Source organism: Diabrotica undecimpunctata, chromosome 1 (genome assembly GCF_040954645.1).
Source record: "Diabrotica undecimpunctata isolate CICGRU chromosome 1, icDiaUnde3, whole genome shotgun sequence".
NCBI lineage: Eukaryota > Metazoa > Arthropoda > Insecta > Coleoptera > Chrysomelidae > Diabrotica > Diabrotica undecimpunctata.
In genome coordinates, this window is record NC_092803.1 from 28,540,375 (window position 1) to 28,558,535 (window position 18,161).

Consider the following 18,161-nt stretch of genomic DNA (forward strand, 5'->3'; position numbering starts at 1 on the left):
GAAAGGCGTCATAAAATAGTTGGGAATGTTTTTGGATCACAGGCTCAACTGGAGAAAACACATCCTTACCAAGTGAAAACAGCTGGGTCTTAAACTCAGCAAAATATACTGGTTAATAGGCCGAAAGTCAAAACTCAATCGACAACAACATTTTGACATATAAAAGTTATTCTAAAACCCATTTGGACTTATTTAATTCAACTATGGGGAACAGCAGCTAGATCCAGAATCGACATTCTTGAGAGATTCCGATCGAAAGTGGCACAACCAATCGGACGAAGGCTCAAACGAAACACCCCAGCCGAGTTGTTAACTATAAACTAGACGCAGAACCACCTAGTTAACCTAATAAGAAATCAGTATGATAAAAACTCACGTCAAAGTTAAAATACACCGAATATATTCACATCCGTTCAAATAAAAGAAAGGAACTAGACAGGGCTGCATACTATCACCATTATTATACAACATACATACCGAATATATAACGAGAAATGTAGTAGACGAATTGGATGGACGAATCACTATGGGAGGCAGAAAAATCAGCAATCTGCGAAACGCAGATGACATACTTATACTAGCAGCGAATGAAGTAGAAATGATTAACATCACTGAACGGCTAAGCCGGATAAGCGAAGCATTCGGACTTCAGATCAACACCGGAAAAACAAAAATAATACAGAGCACATAATAATCCACCGCACATACACCAAGTGGCGAATTTCGAAGTGGTAAACAGATTTATATACTTGGGTTCCCGAACGAACAATGGCGATCGCTCCTCAGAAATCAAGCGTAGACTAGCAATGGCCCGAACTGCAACACCTAAACTGATTAAAATATGGAAAGACCGAACAATAACAAGGAATACTAAGCTCAGGTTGGCCAATGCCCTTATTTTTCTCATTGCTACATAAGCAACTGAAACATGGACTCTCAAAAAGTCGATAGGAATAAGATCAAAGCCTTCGAAATGTGGGTCTATAGAAGAATTCTACGCGTGTCCCGGACAGAACATAGAAATAACCTGTCAATTCTGGAAGAGCTTCATATAAAAGACAGGTGATTAAAAAAAGTAAACCGAGCATACCTAACTTACTTCGAACACATAGCTAAAAGAACGGGGACCGTGGAACTATTGGTAGTAGAAGGAAAGATAGAAGGAGGGAGATCAAGAGGAACATCAAGAGGAACACGATGGACAGACCAAATGAAGACTCGGGTGGGAAAATCCCTACATGAAGCCCTCTATATAGCACAGGATCGCAGCCAATGGAGGCAGCACGCTAATAATATTTAGAGTGTCATCACGCCCTAACGAGGGCTCAAGGGATGAGGAGGAGGAGACGCAGAAGCCCAATAGAATTTAGAAGCAGAAGCCCAACCAAACCCTAAGACATATCTGACATTATACCAGTGTCAATATACTTAAATATTGTACAGACAACATACTAATTGTAATTATATTTTAAAAATATTGGGTTGTTAAATGATAAAAAAAGGAATTTGCAGGTTTTTTGAAAAATAAAAGCACCAAATCCGGATTTTAAAAAAAAAATCCTTTGGTAAAGGTTTATTATAAAAAAAGATAAAAATATAACATTATAGTTACACATATACCATAAGAGTGAAAGAGAACCTCGAAAGGTGAAGACGACTCGACTGGATCTATACATTGTTGCCATATGAAATTTGTATATTTTCGTTACGTAAATGCTTCGTGTACTAGTAAAGGATTTATTGACTTTTTGCTATTATTACGACGTAGACATATGAAACAATTTTATTAACTATAGATCCTGGTTGTTGCAATTTTAATTTAAAAAACAACTATTTACTGTTAAACTGACTCTGAAATCAAACAACAAAAATGTTATTTATGCATTGTCAAGTACTGTAGTAGTAATTATTTATAAACCATTTATCTGTTCAGCAGAATAAGCAAAACGATAACATCACAAATTAAACCAACATCGTTTATCGTTTGATGAGGGAAACGCTTACACCACGAACTGTGATCATAACGTTTTTAAATTAGTGTTTTAACAAGAATACTAGAATAACAATTTCAACAGATAAGACTGACGCCACATTCAAAAGTTCATCCATAAGTCAAAACCAGACGGCGTTGTCATTTTATGACGATGAAATATTAGCAAAATGCTCATATAGAGACAAACGTCGGGTTAATCCCCACGTTTCAGTATTAGTAAACGTATACTTATATATTTTTAGAGAGGAAGTAATGTGTCTATAACAGGTAAACTATAACTTATTACAAAAAAGAACGACAAAGCAAGAAAACAGTAGCTTAACCGCCGTAATACATATAATAACCGCTAATTTTAGAGGGATGGGAAGAAGAGGCGATCAAGAGAATAGAGACAAAAATGGAAGCAAATAAGGGACAGCACATGTTGACAGACAAAATACAATCACATGCGTCTTAAAGCACCACACTAAGTTATAAACAATAAATTATTTGTATTCAATGAACAACACCTGATTTAATATTTTCGAAATAATTTTTAAAGCTTCCTTTACATTTTTATCTATTAAATTTGTAATAACCTAATTTTTATTTATAGATTTTAATTGTAGTTCAAGCACTTGGGTAAATGTTTTGTAAATGTAATTATTATAGAGCATCCATAATTATTCTGGAGAGTCTGTCACATGTATATTTTCGATTTATTATTATTTTTTAAATAGTCTGAGAATGTTTTAACTTATTTACTTTCTGTAATCAGTATTCAACAAATAGGTCCATCAAATATCGGATCCACGGAATTTTTGGCGTTGCTTAAATGAAATTTGACGTTAAAGCAGCGAAGAAGGTCAAGACCACTGGATCGGTCTAAAAGAGATGGCCATCGTTTTTTGGGATGCGAAAGAAGTTATTCACATTGATAACTTAAAAAAAGGGTACAGCAATAACTTGCGCGTACTATGCAGCTCTAACGTAATAGTTTAAAAAACTCTCAAAAAAGGAGAAAAGGAGCAAAAGTAAAAAAATCAGACTCCAGAAATTAGAAATATACGACAAAGTGCTGAAATGGAATGCAAGAGAAAATAAACTCACAGAAATTGAAAATGTTCCAAAAAACTAGACAAAAAAGAATGGATGGATGAAAAAGGAAACAGACAATGCAAACGAAGAGAAACTTGAGTCAAGGTGTATTCAGAACAATAAGAAAAATAAAAAAAAAAAGAAAATTAAGGGAATGAGCAAAATGAAAAAATATAAAATTATACAGTAGGGTATGCAGGCGAAGAAAAACAGGAATGTGGAGGAATAGCTTTTATGGTGATAAGAAAAGAGACATAAAGTTATGGAATTTGAACCCATAAGTGAAAGCATATCACACATAAGAATAAACAGCAAACCGAACAGGTTGTCCGTAATAAATGTCTATACATCCACAGAAAACAGCGATGACTTGTCAAAACAACAGCTCTATGAAACACTAGAAGAAAACGCCGAGATAATACCGGGAGAAGATATACTAATCATTATAGTAGATTTTATCGTCCAAACAGACAAGAAAAAAAGACAGAGAGGTTACAGAGGAAAACTCAGTACCTAACACAATAAACAATAATGGAGGAAGACTATGAAGTTAGCAGCGGCATTAAACATGAATATAAGTAGCACGAGATGTAAACACAGACATACACAAAATGACATGGATGAGATCAGGAAGTCTGGAGGGGAATCAAATAGACCATGTACTGATTCAAAAGATACACAAACAATCAATAAATGACGTTAGATCTCACAAAGGTGCCAACATCGATTTGGACCATATGCTAGTGATTACAAAGTGTAAAACAAAAACAACGAAGAATGAAAGACGAAAAGTACAGAGAAGATGGGAAGTAGATAAATTGGAAGAGAAAGAAGTAAAAAGAAGATTTGTAAAAGAAGTAAAAACAGAGATGCAGTTCAAGAAGCAACAAATGGAGGAAAAGTTGAAAAAATCAAAAACGGAATAAACAAAGCAGCAGAGAAAGTGGTTGGCAAAATGCAAAATAAAAGAAGAAATAGTTGGTTTGACGATGAGTGCAAACTAGCAGTGGAAGAAAAGAATAAAACAAGATTGAAATGATTAAACACAAGCAAAGAAGAGGAACGACAAAAATACAAAGATCAAAGAAAAAAGTCAAAGAAATTGTTTTAATCGAAGAAAAATAAAAAAGTAAAAGAAATTATGAACGAGATAGACAGGAAAAAAAGACACAATCTACAACCATTGTACCAATACCTAAAAACTAGGTAACCAAAAAACGGCCAGCTAATGTAGCTATAGAAGCAGAAAAGTGGCAGAAGTATTTCGAAGAAATATATCAAAAAACGGATAGAAAAGAAGAAAGAGAAACAATAATGAACACGTAAGATGAAGAAGAATTAAAATACAGAGAAGTAAAAGAAAAAATATGCCAACTAAAAACCGGGAAAACGCGGGAAACGACAGAATATGTGCAGAACTTATAAATAGGGAAAACAAAGAGGATGCAAGATAATGGATGAATCACGACATACAAGAACGAATGGGTCAAGAGAACATACAGCAATAAAAGCTCAGAGAATTAGATGGTATGGACACATAATGAGAAGAGAGAGGAGCAATCCTTTAAGAGTTATACGGAATGGACACCACCATGCAAAAGAAGTAGATGCAGACCTAAACTGAGATGGAGACAGGTGGAAGAAGACTTAAAGAGTATTTAGAAATATAGGAAGGACAATCAATAAGAGAGAAGAATTGAGAAAAGTAGTTAAAACCAAACCCAGAATGGGATGATCCAACGCACAAAAAGTGTCTGTAATAATATCTGTTTATTAGTTTATTAGAAAAACTTACCTAAAATATATAGTTAATGGTTTTTTTTTGGTTTGATATACCCAGCTTGTTTAAAATTATCGATTAGATCAAAATATATTACAAAATACAACAATATTTAAAACAAACGTTCACTAATTGCTTTAACTTTTAATTCAGATTAAGATTTTAAAAGTTTGTTACTCACTTATTATTCTTATTCTCTAAATAAAAATACATAGTGAGTCTCAAAATTTACACTTTTACTTTTCGCATTTGGTTCAGTAATCTACTACAAATTTGAATTCGATGATTCGAACGGAATTCTGGATAGAAACAACTTTAATTCACTGCAACTGGATAAAAGCAGTGCTGGAAAATAGGCTGATTGGCAAGAAGAGGTGCTCACAAGAAAAAGCACCTAAGAGGTGCCCACAAACGGGAGTGTTTTGTCTCCTGTGGTCACTCCTGGTGGATGACCTAATCTCTCTTTTTGGCACACAATGGTAGAAGTGCAGGCCTATGCTGATGGTCCAGTAATTATAATAAAATTAAAATACGGAAATGTTCTATCAAACACATTCCAACGAACATTAAATATCCTTAATGGGTATTGCGACAGTCAACTCTGTCTTTTGTATTGACAGAAAACTATATCAATCGTAGAAAAACAGTAGTTGGCAGTTTCGCAAGGAGAAACCTAGATAATATCTTCTGGATGCCCGCTCAGTATGGCAAAACTGTCGGAGGATAATGAGGTCAAATACCTAGGAGCAAAACTAGATAAGCGGCATACATGTAAAGCCTATCTGGAAAGAATATCCAGCGAAGCTTTATCTTTGGAAATGTCGAAGGTTATGTGAGAAAGCATGGGGTATGAAACCCAAATGGTGATCTAACTGCCAACAAAAGACCACCAAATAGAAGCTTGAACGACCAGCATGCTTAATCATAACAGGAGCGATGTCGACTACCTCAACCACTTCCATGAAGGTCATACTTGACCTACCTCCATTATATATATATATATATATATATATATATATATATATATATATATATATATGGATTGAGAAAGAGGCGAAGGTAGGAACATACAGAACGAGGATAAGACACAAGGAATCATGGCAAAATGATAAAGGTGTCAAATCTGGAAAGATAATTAAAAATCGCCTCGAGTTTGAAATGGTACCAGATGCAATGCAACCTAAATATAATTTCTAAAGGACATTTATTATAACAGGAGCGATGTCAACTACCTCAACCACCTCCACATAGAGGTCATACTTAACGTCTCCTATAGAGGAATAGGAGTCGAATAAAACAAATCTTATAATGGCAGATCAATGCAGGTATACAGACGCCTCTAACACCGATGAAGGAGTTGGAGATGGAGTATTCGAAAGGAAACCAAGGCTATGCCTTAGTGAAAGCCTAGATAATCAATCAAACTTGAATATGCCATAAGAAAACAGTTTCAGAACCTCTTTAAATCCTAAATAAATCTTCTCTAAATAAAATTAAGATTAAACTGGCTTAATTAAATGCGCTTCACATAGAATCCAGGAGAAGTCAATATTATTTTGCTTCCATTGTTTTATGTTGAGTCCACTGACAGATATTTTCCTGACATATTAATAATTAAATTGATCACTTGTATATTGTTAAATTTCATATGAATAATATTTTCTCGTGTGCGTATTTCGTTTCATTTCCTACCCGTATTTTTTTATTATTAGCACTAATTTTCTATACATTCTAATACATTGATATTAGATATTCTAAGTGGATTTATTATCCTTCTTACCTAATGTCCTCCAGTTATTATTTATTATCTTTGTATCTTTCTTTCTTATCCCCGTTCTATAACTGTTTATTATACTGTAGAAAACGAGTTTATTGTTTTGTACCTGCGACACCCTATTATAATAGAGTAGATACATTTTTTGAAAATAAAAATAATTCAACAATATTTGAATAAACTAAATTCTCCCTGAACTAAAGCATTAAGGTAAATTTTGAGATCTCTCGACTATGTTCTGCACTGCAAAGAGAAGAAGCTTTAAAAATCAATTACTGTCATTTGTATAAACAATAACAATTAAATATATACACAATAAAGGAATAAAAAGTATATTATGGCCACAGAGTAAAATAAAGACTCTTCACGAATCCAAACAGCAACAAGATCAACTTTCTCTTTCTCTTAATATACTTGTCTTTTTGATTTATGTCTAAAATACGTCAATCTGCTGCTTTTAAGTATTCATGAAAATAATTTGGTAGTAGTTGGATTACGCCATTGCGGATACCGGCAGCGAGCTGTGTTTAGGCTTCATTTTGTTCACGAATACTTTGATGCATCCGTTGAAGTCGGCTGAGATTAGAACGTAACCCCCGCATCCTTTGGTGTGCTGTTCAACGACAGGGTCCTCGATCTAAAATAAACAATTTTATTACTCATCTTATGAAAATTTCATAGCACAAAATTTTTTTAAATCAAACTAAGTTCTAAGAAAAAAAATTCTAAATTAAGAATATAATCAATTTACTCAATTTTATCAACTATTTATCACACGCATAGGACCGGGGAATCTCAATAGCCATAACATCCATTGGGGCTATGCATCAACTGACCAAAATGGAGGGAAGTCTTGAAGAAAATTGGGCTGAACAAAACAATCTGGCACTGTGGCACAACCCAAAACTACCCTCTTCATTCTAAGCAAGTTAAAAGAATGACATCTCACATCTCAGCCTGTCATGAGAACATAACATAGGGTGTGCATGTCAACGGACACAAAACACCCTGGCCTCCTAACCAACACTTTACTTGAAAGAAATATCTTCAGGCCAAAATAAGATACTTTGAATATTCCGAAAAATGTACCAACAGCGAATTAACTCAGCTTCTGCCAACAAATCCTACTCTCACGTCCCCGAAGGCTTTTGTCGCGTAGCCACTTGGTGCATGTAGTACAATGATTGTGCGCTGTGTAGCAGACGGGAGAGGTTGAAAGGCGAGTTTCTGGTGCCTAAAAACTGGAACATCGGCTAAGGAAATAAACCCTGACAGAAAATTCTGGTCCTCCAGGTTGGGTGTTAGGCATTGGGCCGGTAAGCCGTTACCGTAAAAAGTACAAAACAACGAAACCTTCAAATAAACCTCGTATAGATCGGTCTTATCGACGAATACTTAAGCAAAGAAATATGGACTACGGACTCGGTACCTGGAACGTCCTGACATTGAGTAAAACAGGAGCACAAACGTCACTACTTAACGAGCACAGAAAATGTAGAACTAGAAGCAATACAAGAAACTAAACGCCTAGGGCAAGGAATAAAGACACAAAAACGCATACAATATTATAGAGCGGAAAAGATTGCGGGGAAAAGATAGCGGAGAAAAAGAGTTTGGAATAGCCTTTATAGTTGACAATAAGATGAAACATGCCATAATAGATTTTAAATCTGTGAATGAAAGAATATGTAAACTAAGAATAACAGCAAAATTCTTTAACCTCTCAATCATTAACATACATTGCCCACCAGAAAAACGTATCATGGCAAAAAAGATTTTTACGAACACCTAGAGGAAGTATACGACAGCTCACCGAAAAATAAAAATTAAGATCGTAATAGGAGATATGAAGGTTCAAATAGGTAAAGAAGAACTTTTCTTAGGAACCATTGGTAAACATTCACTTCATCAAAACACCAATGAAAATGGAGAATTACTTATCAACTTTGCCAGTAGAAAAAACATGATAATCAGCTCGACTTCTGTCCCACACCGTGGCATACACAAAGCGACATGGATTATGCCTGGTTGAACAATCTCCAACCAAATTGATCATGTCTTGATAGACAAAAGGACCGCAACAAGCATACAAGATGTAAAGACCCGAAGAGGAGCATGCTGCGGATCTGACTATCTCCTAGTGCAGATAAAATACACATGCAGAATTCAAAGAAATAGGAGGGACAGCTAGGAACAAACAACAGATCTATGAGACAGAAATAACACAAACACTGACAAATACAGACGTCTAGGTACCGAAGAACATTGGGAAGAAATAGTAAATAGAAGTAACTAGAAGAAAAAGTAATTGACGCAGTAAGAAAGACCAAAGGCAAAAAAAAAGAAACATGCAAAAAGAGAATGGTTCAATAACGTGTGTAAAAAGGCCATACAGAAAACAAATGAAGAATACGAGAAATATATGGAAAAAAGAACCAGAGAAAGAAGAGCAAGCTACGATGATGCAAGACGGAGGGCCGATAAAATATGCCGAACAGAGAAAAGAAAATACGAGAACGGTAATATACAGAAAATGGAAGAAAATCTACAAAGCAACGATATAAGGGAAGCGTATAGATATCTACGCAATTTAAAAGAAGGATACAGACCCGAACAAATCTATACAGAAATCAAGAAGGGCAAATAACGAGTGATCCAAAAGAAATAAAATCAGTCTGCAAAACCTATTTCCAAACTCTCCTAGGGACGCAAGAAAATGAAGGGCATATAGATATGTATCACATTGAATGAGACACAGAAAATATAGAACCCCCGACAATGAAAGAGGTAAGACAAGTAATACTAGCACAGAAGAATAACAAGGCTCCAGGTATTGACAACGTCCCCTCTGATCTATAATAAATAGGTGGCGAACACCTAGTAAGACAAATGCATACGCTTATGAACAAGATTTGCAATGAGGAAAAGATCCCTAGCGACTGGAAAACCGGGATTATATGCCCAATCTATAACAAAGGGGATAAACTAAAATGCGAAAATTATCGCGGCATAACCCTCTTGTCACAGTCGCGCGTAATCTCGCAACGTGAACGCACACCAGTGAAGTTCCAGAAAACCACAAACAAAGGTCCAAATCGCGAAAAGAGTCGCGAAAAACGCAATCGCGTGTGCCAACGGTCGCGAAATCGTAGTGAACCCGCGAACGGATCCACGGTGCCAACGGGACGCCTTCTGGACGTTTGGACCACCACAAACAAACAATAAGTGCAAAATTGGCACGTGGAGGTATACAATAGTGCATGTAAGGTACCAAAACTGGCAATCTAGCATCAAAATCGAACAGGCGTGGCGCCAGCCGGTCGATAAATCCTTGAAACCAGTTATTGAAAAATAAGGGGGCAAGGAAATATTGACATTGGTGCCGTACTGGAGCTCATCGTCGTAGAGCCCTACCGAAATACGCAAGTGCACACTCAACCCACGTAAAGTCAACACGTACACACACACACACACACACCCAAACTCGACCATACCTCACAATATACACACATCTACACATTCCATATATATATATATATATATATATATATATATATATATATATATATATATATATATATATATATATATATATATTAATCACCGCACCTACATGTTACTACACATATACAATTTACATAAATTCATACACATACACAATTCACTTCCACACATTACACACACTTACTATTTACACAACAACACAATTCTACATAAATATACAATTCATCAATTCACACATATACATAATACATTTCTATTACACTCACAAACACATACACACACAACACATCATGCCACGAACACGATAAAAAAACCAAAAAGATCCACCCAAACCACCAAAAACACCAGACACAGATTGGTACACCGATTCAGACACACACTCAACCTCATAACACATATCAGACGTGTCTATCACCATAGATGGACACGAACCAAAGTCGCCACAGGAATCGAAGCAGGTTCTGGAAGAGATCTGCCACCAAAGTCCTGAGGCGGCCAGCGATCACCTCACATTAATAGTGCACAACATAAACAAAAAAAAAACAAACAAATCAACACCCTTACCTGAAGCCATTAAAAATTACATCCGTAGCGCCTTCATGTCTGCTTATCCCGGATACATACCACCTCCTAACCCATCTCCACCCCCCACCCCACCTCCACCCTTACCACCCCTGCCCATACCACCACCCTCTCCTTTACCCCAACCTAAACCAACCACACCCAAACCAACACACACACAAATACTACATTACACTAATCCCCAGGAAGTTTTCTAGCCAAAGAAAGCTTCTCAAAACCCTCAAAAACTACAATCTCCTCGGAGATATCCCTTTCGACCTGGAAACGGAAGCATCCGAAAACCAGGCCATCCTATACACAACGGGCCCTCTTCCCAACATAAAAGAGTGGGAGAAGGGTCTGCGAGTCACCACAGACCACAGTCACATATTCATATCCAAGCAAAAACCCTCAGAATACATAGACACAAACAAAATCACACCAAGAATACTCACAACACCAAAGAAAACACAAAAATAACACAAACACACACAGAGCAATACCACCCTACCCCGTCCACAACCAAAGCAGACACTCCATATCACGATCCGTCATCCCTCAACCCTCCCGATCACACCCACACACGCACACAAGACACAATTTTGCCAACACACACTCCACCAACACCATCACCCATACATACACACGCACAACCACCCTCTACACCACAACAAATAACATTCTCCCAATCCCAAACCCCACACAACAACCACCACCCACCCTTAGTTACAGAATCGAGCATATCTCCTCAGATATCTGCCAGCAGAGACCCTTCTATCGTCTCATCAAAGAAAACAACCTCTTCCCTAATTTGGACTTAATTAAAGTCCTCCCCTCCCAAAAGGCAGCCTCCCTGCGAACTACTAAGCTCCTACACATCCACGACATCACGGCAAAACTCCGCAGAGCCACTCGAGATGACAACAAAAGTATTACGTATAATAGCCCGTTCCACAAACCAACCTACCTCCTATATCAGAGTTTTCACGAACTCTGAACCCAAATTCATCAAAGCACTTTCGAGCGGTATTAAGATCGAGGGAGAACGGCTAAATTGAGAGATCCCAAAATCTAGCAACTCCGTCCCGATTCGATCGAAATGTTGCAAAAGCGGACATTGTCCATTCTGTGGACTAGAGCACAGGTCTACTGCTTGTCCCACAATATCTGAACCCAAATGCCCGAACTGCAACGGTCCCCTCCCCGCCTTTTCACCAAGGTGTTCACACCGCAACACACATCCCAATAACTACGATCAAACCCAACCAGTATACACATCGAAACAAATCCCTTCATACGACCTTTCCTCCGATATGAAATCCCTAATACACTTCATATCCATGAACCTATTCAACATCTTCCCTGAAAAGAGAAGCGTAACCATCCGATACCTTAACCAAATATCCAATTCACTATACGGATATGCCATAACCACCTCCTGCTTTAATAAGCGTATAAACCAAACCTTCACCCACCTCCATACATAAATACATTCTCATGCACACCGAATACACACATCAAACCCACACACACATACCTATCATTAATACACATTACACTTTACCTATACGCTCACACTCAAAACATATAGAGTTCATAAACATATAAAATCCACAACGCACAACCAACATAATACAATCATACACCTAAACACAACACCAAAACAGTACACAGTGAGCACCACACACACTCCTTAAGAGTCGAATTAAATATCACAAGGACAAGGGGAGAGTGGTTTTCTGGGGTTTCCCAATTTCATTGCACAACGATACCTGATCCTAGGTGAGGACACAGCCACAGCTATCCCCCATGGGTTTTCCAAACAAACAAATAATGGCCAACAATCTGAAAGGAACCGTTTTCCAAGGAACTTGTGCTTAGTAGCGGGCTTGGTCCACACGGCTCCATAAGGCGGTTATAGTTATAGTTCACTCGGTCTTAGTCTACACACTGAACCAAACATGCATATTGCACCAAATAATAAATATATAAACCTCCATCCTTGAAGAAGCACAAAGCTTAAACAAGGTAAAAACTCAGGTTTCACTAAATAGAGAGTAGATAGTACAGAGGGAAAGAGAGAGAGAGAGAGAGAGAGAGAGAGAGAGAGAGAGAGAGAGAGAATACATGCTAAACTACACCAAGCTCAATCTGCATATCACCAGATATCCGCTGTGAATACTGCGCTCCCCAATTTGAAAATGTAAGACCTGCCTAGTGCCTGGTGGATGCATCCTAAGCGATGCCCCAGAAAGCTGGGGAACTCAGATAGATTAGATATAACCATGGACGTATGATATAACAGATTTGCATAAGTCCCAAAGACTGATAAAATAGTTAATGGAAGATATACACTAACCAATTGGCTGCAAAATGATCGGTCTAGAAAAAAGCTTCCAAGGAAGAAAAAAAAATAGTTGAGAATAAATATTTTCTTTGTCATACCTTATTTTCACCCTCTTCCTCCTCGATTACCCTTCTTTGGTTTTCCTCCATCATCTTGATGATCGCCTCTGGATTTGGAGCAAAGATAGCGCAAGTCACCGTGGCGTTATGAGCTTTAATTGCCTCCCAAAAATCGTTTCTGTCTCGCCTAACCGACGAAAACTTGGAGTAATCGTGATTGGTCTTCCAAATATAAATATCCCTATTTTCAGATCCACTCACGATATATTTCCCGTCGTGGCTGAAGCTAGCTTTGATCTGACTGCTCATGTTAACGTAGCCCTTGTATTTGCAAGAAACGTTGAGGTCTCTAAGGTCATACAGTCTAATTCTACTGTCGTTCGACGTTACTAGGATTTTGTCTTCTCCCGGCATCGGTTCGATTCCGCTAATCTTTCGACCAACAGCATTTCGGCCTCTAGAGGAACGGACGTGAATCTGCGTGTGGTACTTCAGTTGATCGGTTATGTAGAATATGCAGCGACCGTCGTAAGTGCCAACGACAGCGAATTTTCCGTTCTGACAGAAGTTCGCTGCTGTTATAAGTTTCGGGTTACCTTCTACTTCGTTCCACACAGCCACCTAAAACATGCGTTATTACATTATTTCAACGAAGACAAGTTACGTGGGAAAATGTGACGTGCATATAAACTAACCACACGGAGTGTGTGGTTTTCTAAATAAAGGAGTGTAGATTTTCACAACCGATGTTTTGTAATGATATATTGTTTTTGGCGATAGTACTGGCCGTAGACTGGAATCATTTCGTCCCGACATTTCATTTGCGACTCCCGATAGATATTATCAAAGGCGATGAAACAACGGTCGTAACAGTCTTCCCCATTTCGCAGAAGACAATTGCGACCTTTGTTGCATAGCCTTTGAAATGCCAAGAAAGTTAGGAACAAAATAATTCCAACCACCACGATCTAAAACCCGAAAAACAATGAATCATGACCATATTAACGCAAATGCATGCTCTTGAGATCTTGAAATATAGGAAATATTTCTAAGTGAGTTTGTAAATTTAGTGGCTATTTACCTTTTTATCTGGAATGTTCCACAACCTCAACTTCCCATCCAACGATCCGCTGAGGAAATATCTATCGTCTCTAGGATGAAACACTATCGCAGTCACAAAATCGATATGCTGGAAACAACATAAGCATTCTTTCCTAGAAATGTGCCAAAGTCGTACAGTCTTATCCATGGAAGAAGAGAGTATGAAGTAATTTTTAGACCAAGAGACGTCCAAAAGATCGGAAGTGTGGCCGGTATAGGTGCAGAACGGTTTTGGCATGAATGTCAATTTTGCGGCTTCTTCCGGTGTCATTCCTTCGTAAGCTGCGTAATTGGATATTTCGGCAGAGTGATGAGATACTAGAGACTCTTGTGATGGTGTTGGAGAAACTTTTTCAGCATTATACTTCGTCCTCATGTCCTACAAAAACATTTATAAAAACATTTATACTCAGAAAAGAAATAGGGGTATATTCAGGGATTGTTATTATTTACCTGGAAGAACGGATAGGCATCCCGAACTACCCATATCCTAAGGATTTTGTCTTGTCCAGCGGTCGCCAGCAACCTTCCGCAACAAGAAAACTTCATGCACCAAATAGGCCCCTCGTGCTGATCGTCGTTTAATTCTTGAACGTGTTCAACTTTTTCAAACTCATATGGACCTTTGTGTGAATTGGCAGCCTGAAAAAACGAAATGCGTAATAAATTAAATAAAAAACGGCGCGTGGCACTTGAGTGCCTACAGAAGTGAATACTTCTTATAGCGCGTTATTACTATATGTGGGTTAAATGAAATGATAATTGTATGTCGGCTTATTACTCAATTTTTAAACTTTTTTTGAACACCATATATTTAAGTACATTATAACTCAAAAAATCTTAATTTAAAAAAAAATTGATTTCAGTAATTTTCAAAATTTGTTAAATATAATATAGAATTTATTATGATCTTTTATTTACGTTTAATTACTTCATTTTGATTATCATTATGTTTCATTGTAATGGATTTAAAAAATACAAAAAAACGGGATGTGGCACTCCGGAAGTGATCGAGAAGAGGAAGCATAACTTTCTTATCGTCTACGCACGAAGCGATGGTTTTTATTTCAATTTATTTTATTAGATTCCATTCGATTTTATTTTATTTTTATTTCATTTAATTTAATTTAATTTAATTTAATTTTATTTATTTTATTTATTTCATTTATTTTATTTATTTTATTTTATTTATTTTATTTATTTTATTTATTTTATTTATTTTATTTATTTTATTTATTTTATTTTATTTATTTTATTTATTTTATTTATTTTATTTTATTTATTTTATTTATTTTATTTATTTTATTTATTTTATTTATTTTATTTATTTTATTTATTTTATTTATTTTATTTATTTTATTTAATTTATTTATTTTATATATTTTATATACTTTATTTATTTTATATATTTTATATATTTTATTTATTTTATTTATTTTATTTATTTTATTTATTTTATTTATTTTATTTATTTTATTTATTTTATTTATTTTATTTATTTTATTTATTTATTTGATTTATTTGATTTATTTCATTTATTTTATTTATTTTATTTATTTTATTTATTTTCTTTATTTTATTTATTTTATTTATTTTATTTATTTTATTTATTTTATTTATTTATTTGATTTTTTTAATTTATTTGATTTATTTGATTTATTTCATTTATTTTATTTATTTTCTTTATTTTCTTTATTTTCTTTATTTTATTTATTTTATTTATTTTATTTAATTTATTTAATTTATTTATTTTATTTATTTTATTTATTTTATTTATTTTATTTATTTTATTTATTTTATTTATTTTATTTATTTTATTTATTTTATTTATTTTATTTATTTTATTTATTTTATTTATTTATTTATTTGATTTGATTTATTTGATTTATTTTATTTATTTTATTTAATTTATTTTATTTATTTAATTTATTTTATTTATTTTACTTATATTACTTATTTTATAAATAAAATAAATTAAATTAAATAAAATGCTGTTTGTTAAACGTCATTTTAGTTTTATAAGTGTGTATGTAGGTATGTATATTATATTATGTATATTATTTATATTATGTATAGTATTAGGTAAGTATATTACGTATTTTACGCCTTCGAAGGCAATAGATAAAATTTGAAATACGGTGCAACAACAATCAGTGCTTTTAACTAAAATATACTGGAAGAAATAAACTCAAATCCAAACAGAATGTTACACGAAAGTTTAGGATCTTTTAAGGCAATATCAAGATTATAATAATCACGTCTATATAGAAAACAAATATGAGCTTTAGAAGTGACGCTTACCTTTAATTTACATGTTTGTTCTCCGGGATGAACATTATCAACTATATCGATAGCGTCCTCTTTATGACGAGCATGTGACACTTCCTGCGCAATTGATTTCGCCTTGTGCATAGTTTTTTTCACCGTAGACCCTAGGAAGCGTTTAAATTTGGCCGTCTTTTGCCGTATTCCTCCAACTTCCACATCATGTTCTCCTACTACAGGTATTTCAGACTTCTTACCCACACTTTCTTCGTCAGACTCTTTTTCTTTCTCCATGCTGGAACTGCTCACGTACTCTGATGTTATGCGCATTATATGCAAAGATAAAGGGTTGATGCATTGTGGCAGTTTGTCTTCGGCAACGCTTAGCGGAACTCTCTCTCCGGTGTCTAGATTTAGTACTGTCACTTGTTCTAGGATTTCTAAGTCCGATAGTTGTTTGCCGGAGTCTGTGTGTGTGCGGACGTGTGTGGTTAGGTTTTTAAGGAAGTTTTCGTCACCGGCCGACTTTCGCCGTTCTTTGGATGAATGTTTACTATCGTTTTGATGTGTTCCCCTAAAAAGAAATAGACATATATGCATACAATACATGAATTGTGAGCTAAAAGCAAAAAATACGTATATTCACAAGAAAATATCTTCCACTGTTATGTTTAAATTATTGACTAAAAATGATTGGTCGCTGGTTAATCGTGGTGATAATTAATTAATCGATAGGGTGAAGAAATAACTTGTTAGACGAAATCTCTTCACACGTTCTTAATTGTGCTCTTATGGCAACATAAGAGCACACATAGAATTAAACTCGGCTTTGCACAGAGCTTACAGGGTTATCGTCTGGGCAAATTAAAACTTATGACTAAGAATTTACATAGAATATAATATTTATTAGAATAAATCTTACAGATGCAACATTCGTTATACAGCAAATTACTGAGAAATCACTAGAGTATAATAGACAACTTACAGAACCTATAGAAATAGGCAGCGGAATAAGAAAAGGGGATTCATTGAGCCCCAGCTCTCCAATTTGATCACGGATGAAATCATCAAAACCGTTAACAAAGGAAGAGGATACAGAATGGGAAACAAAGAAATCAAAATACTCTGTTAAGCAGATGCAATATTAATAGCCCAAGATAAAGATAGTCTGCAAAGACTGGTCCACAGATTTACCATAAGAGCAAAAGAATTTAATATGACAATCTCATCTCAGAAAGCTAAAACAATAGTAGTCAGCAAAGAACCAACCAGATGTAAAATAGAAATTGTTGGCATCAGTATTGAACAAGTAATGGAAATAAAATACCTGGGAATTACACTGTCTAGCTATAGAGACTTGGACAAAGAAGTGAGAGATCAAGTACAAAAAGCAAATAGACTGGCAGGATGTCTTAATAACACTATATGGCGAAACAGACACATTAATACTGAGATCAAATCAAGAATTTATAAAACCAGTGTAAGACCAATAATGACATGCCTCAGAAATAAGACCCTACACAGCCACAACGCAAAGGCTACTGGAAATTGCAAAGATGAGAGCACTGAGAAGAATTACAGGAAATACGCTGAGAGACCGAAAGAGAAGTGAAGACATTAGAAGAAAATGTAACGTACAGCGTATAAATGAATGGACACAAAATAGAAAAAAAGAATGGAATAACCACATAAGGAGAATG

The 18,161-nt window shown here is 35.4% G+C and overlaps 1 protein-coding gene across 1 annotated transcript in view; it reads right to left on the minus strand.

The window, feature by feature from the left end:
• Positions 1-6,940: 6,940 nt before the first annotated feature.
• LOC140447363 (WD repeat-containing protein 44) overlaps positions 6,941-18,161 on the minus strand; it is a 32,940-nt gene continuing 21,719 nt past the window's right edge. The window contains exons 6-10 of the mRNA XM_072539974.1: positions 16,498-17,035; positions 14,650-14,838; positions 14,177-14,575; positions 13,135-13,716; positions 6,941-7,261 (exon numbers count right to left, since the gene is read on the minus strand). Coding sequence (XP_072396075.1) covers positions 7,118-7,261; positions 13,135-13,716; positions 14,177-14,575; positions 14,650-14,838; positions 16,498-17,035 — 1,852 coding nt within the window. The 3' untranslated portion in view covers positions 6,941-7,117. The remainder of the gene's footprint in view (positions 7,262-13,134; positions 13,717-14,176; positions 14,576-14,649; positions 14,839-16,497; positions 17,036-18,161) is intronic.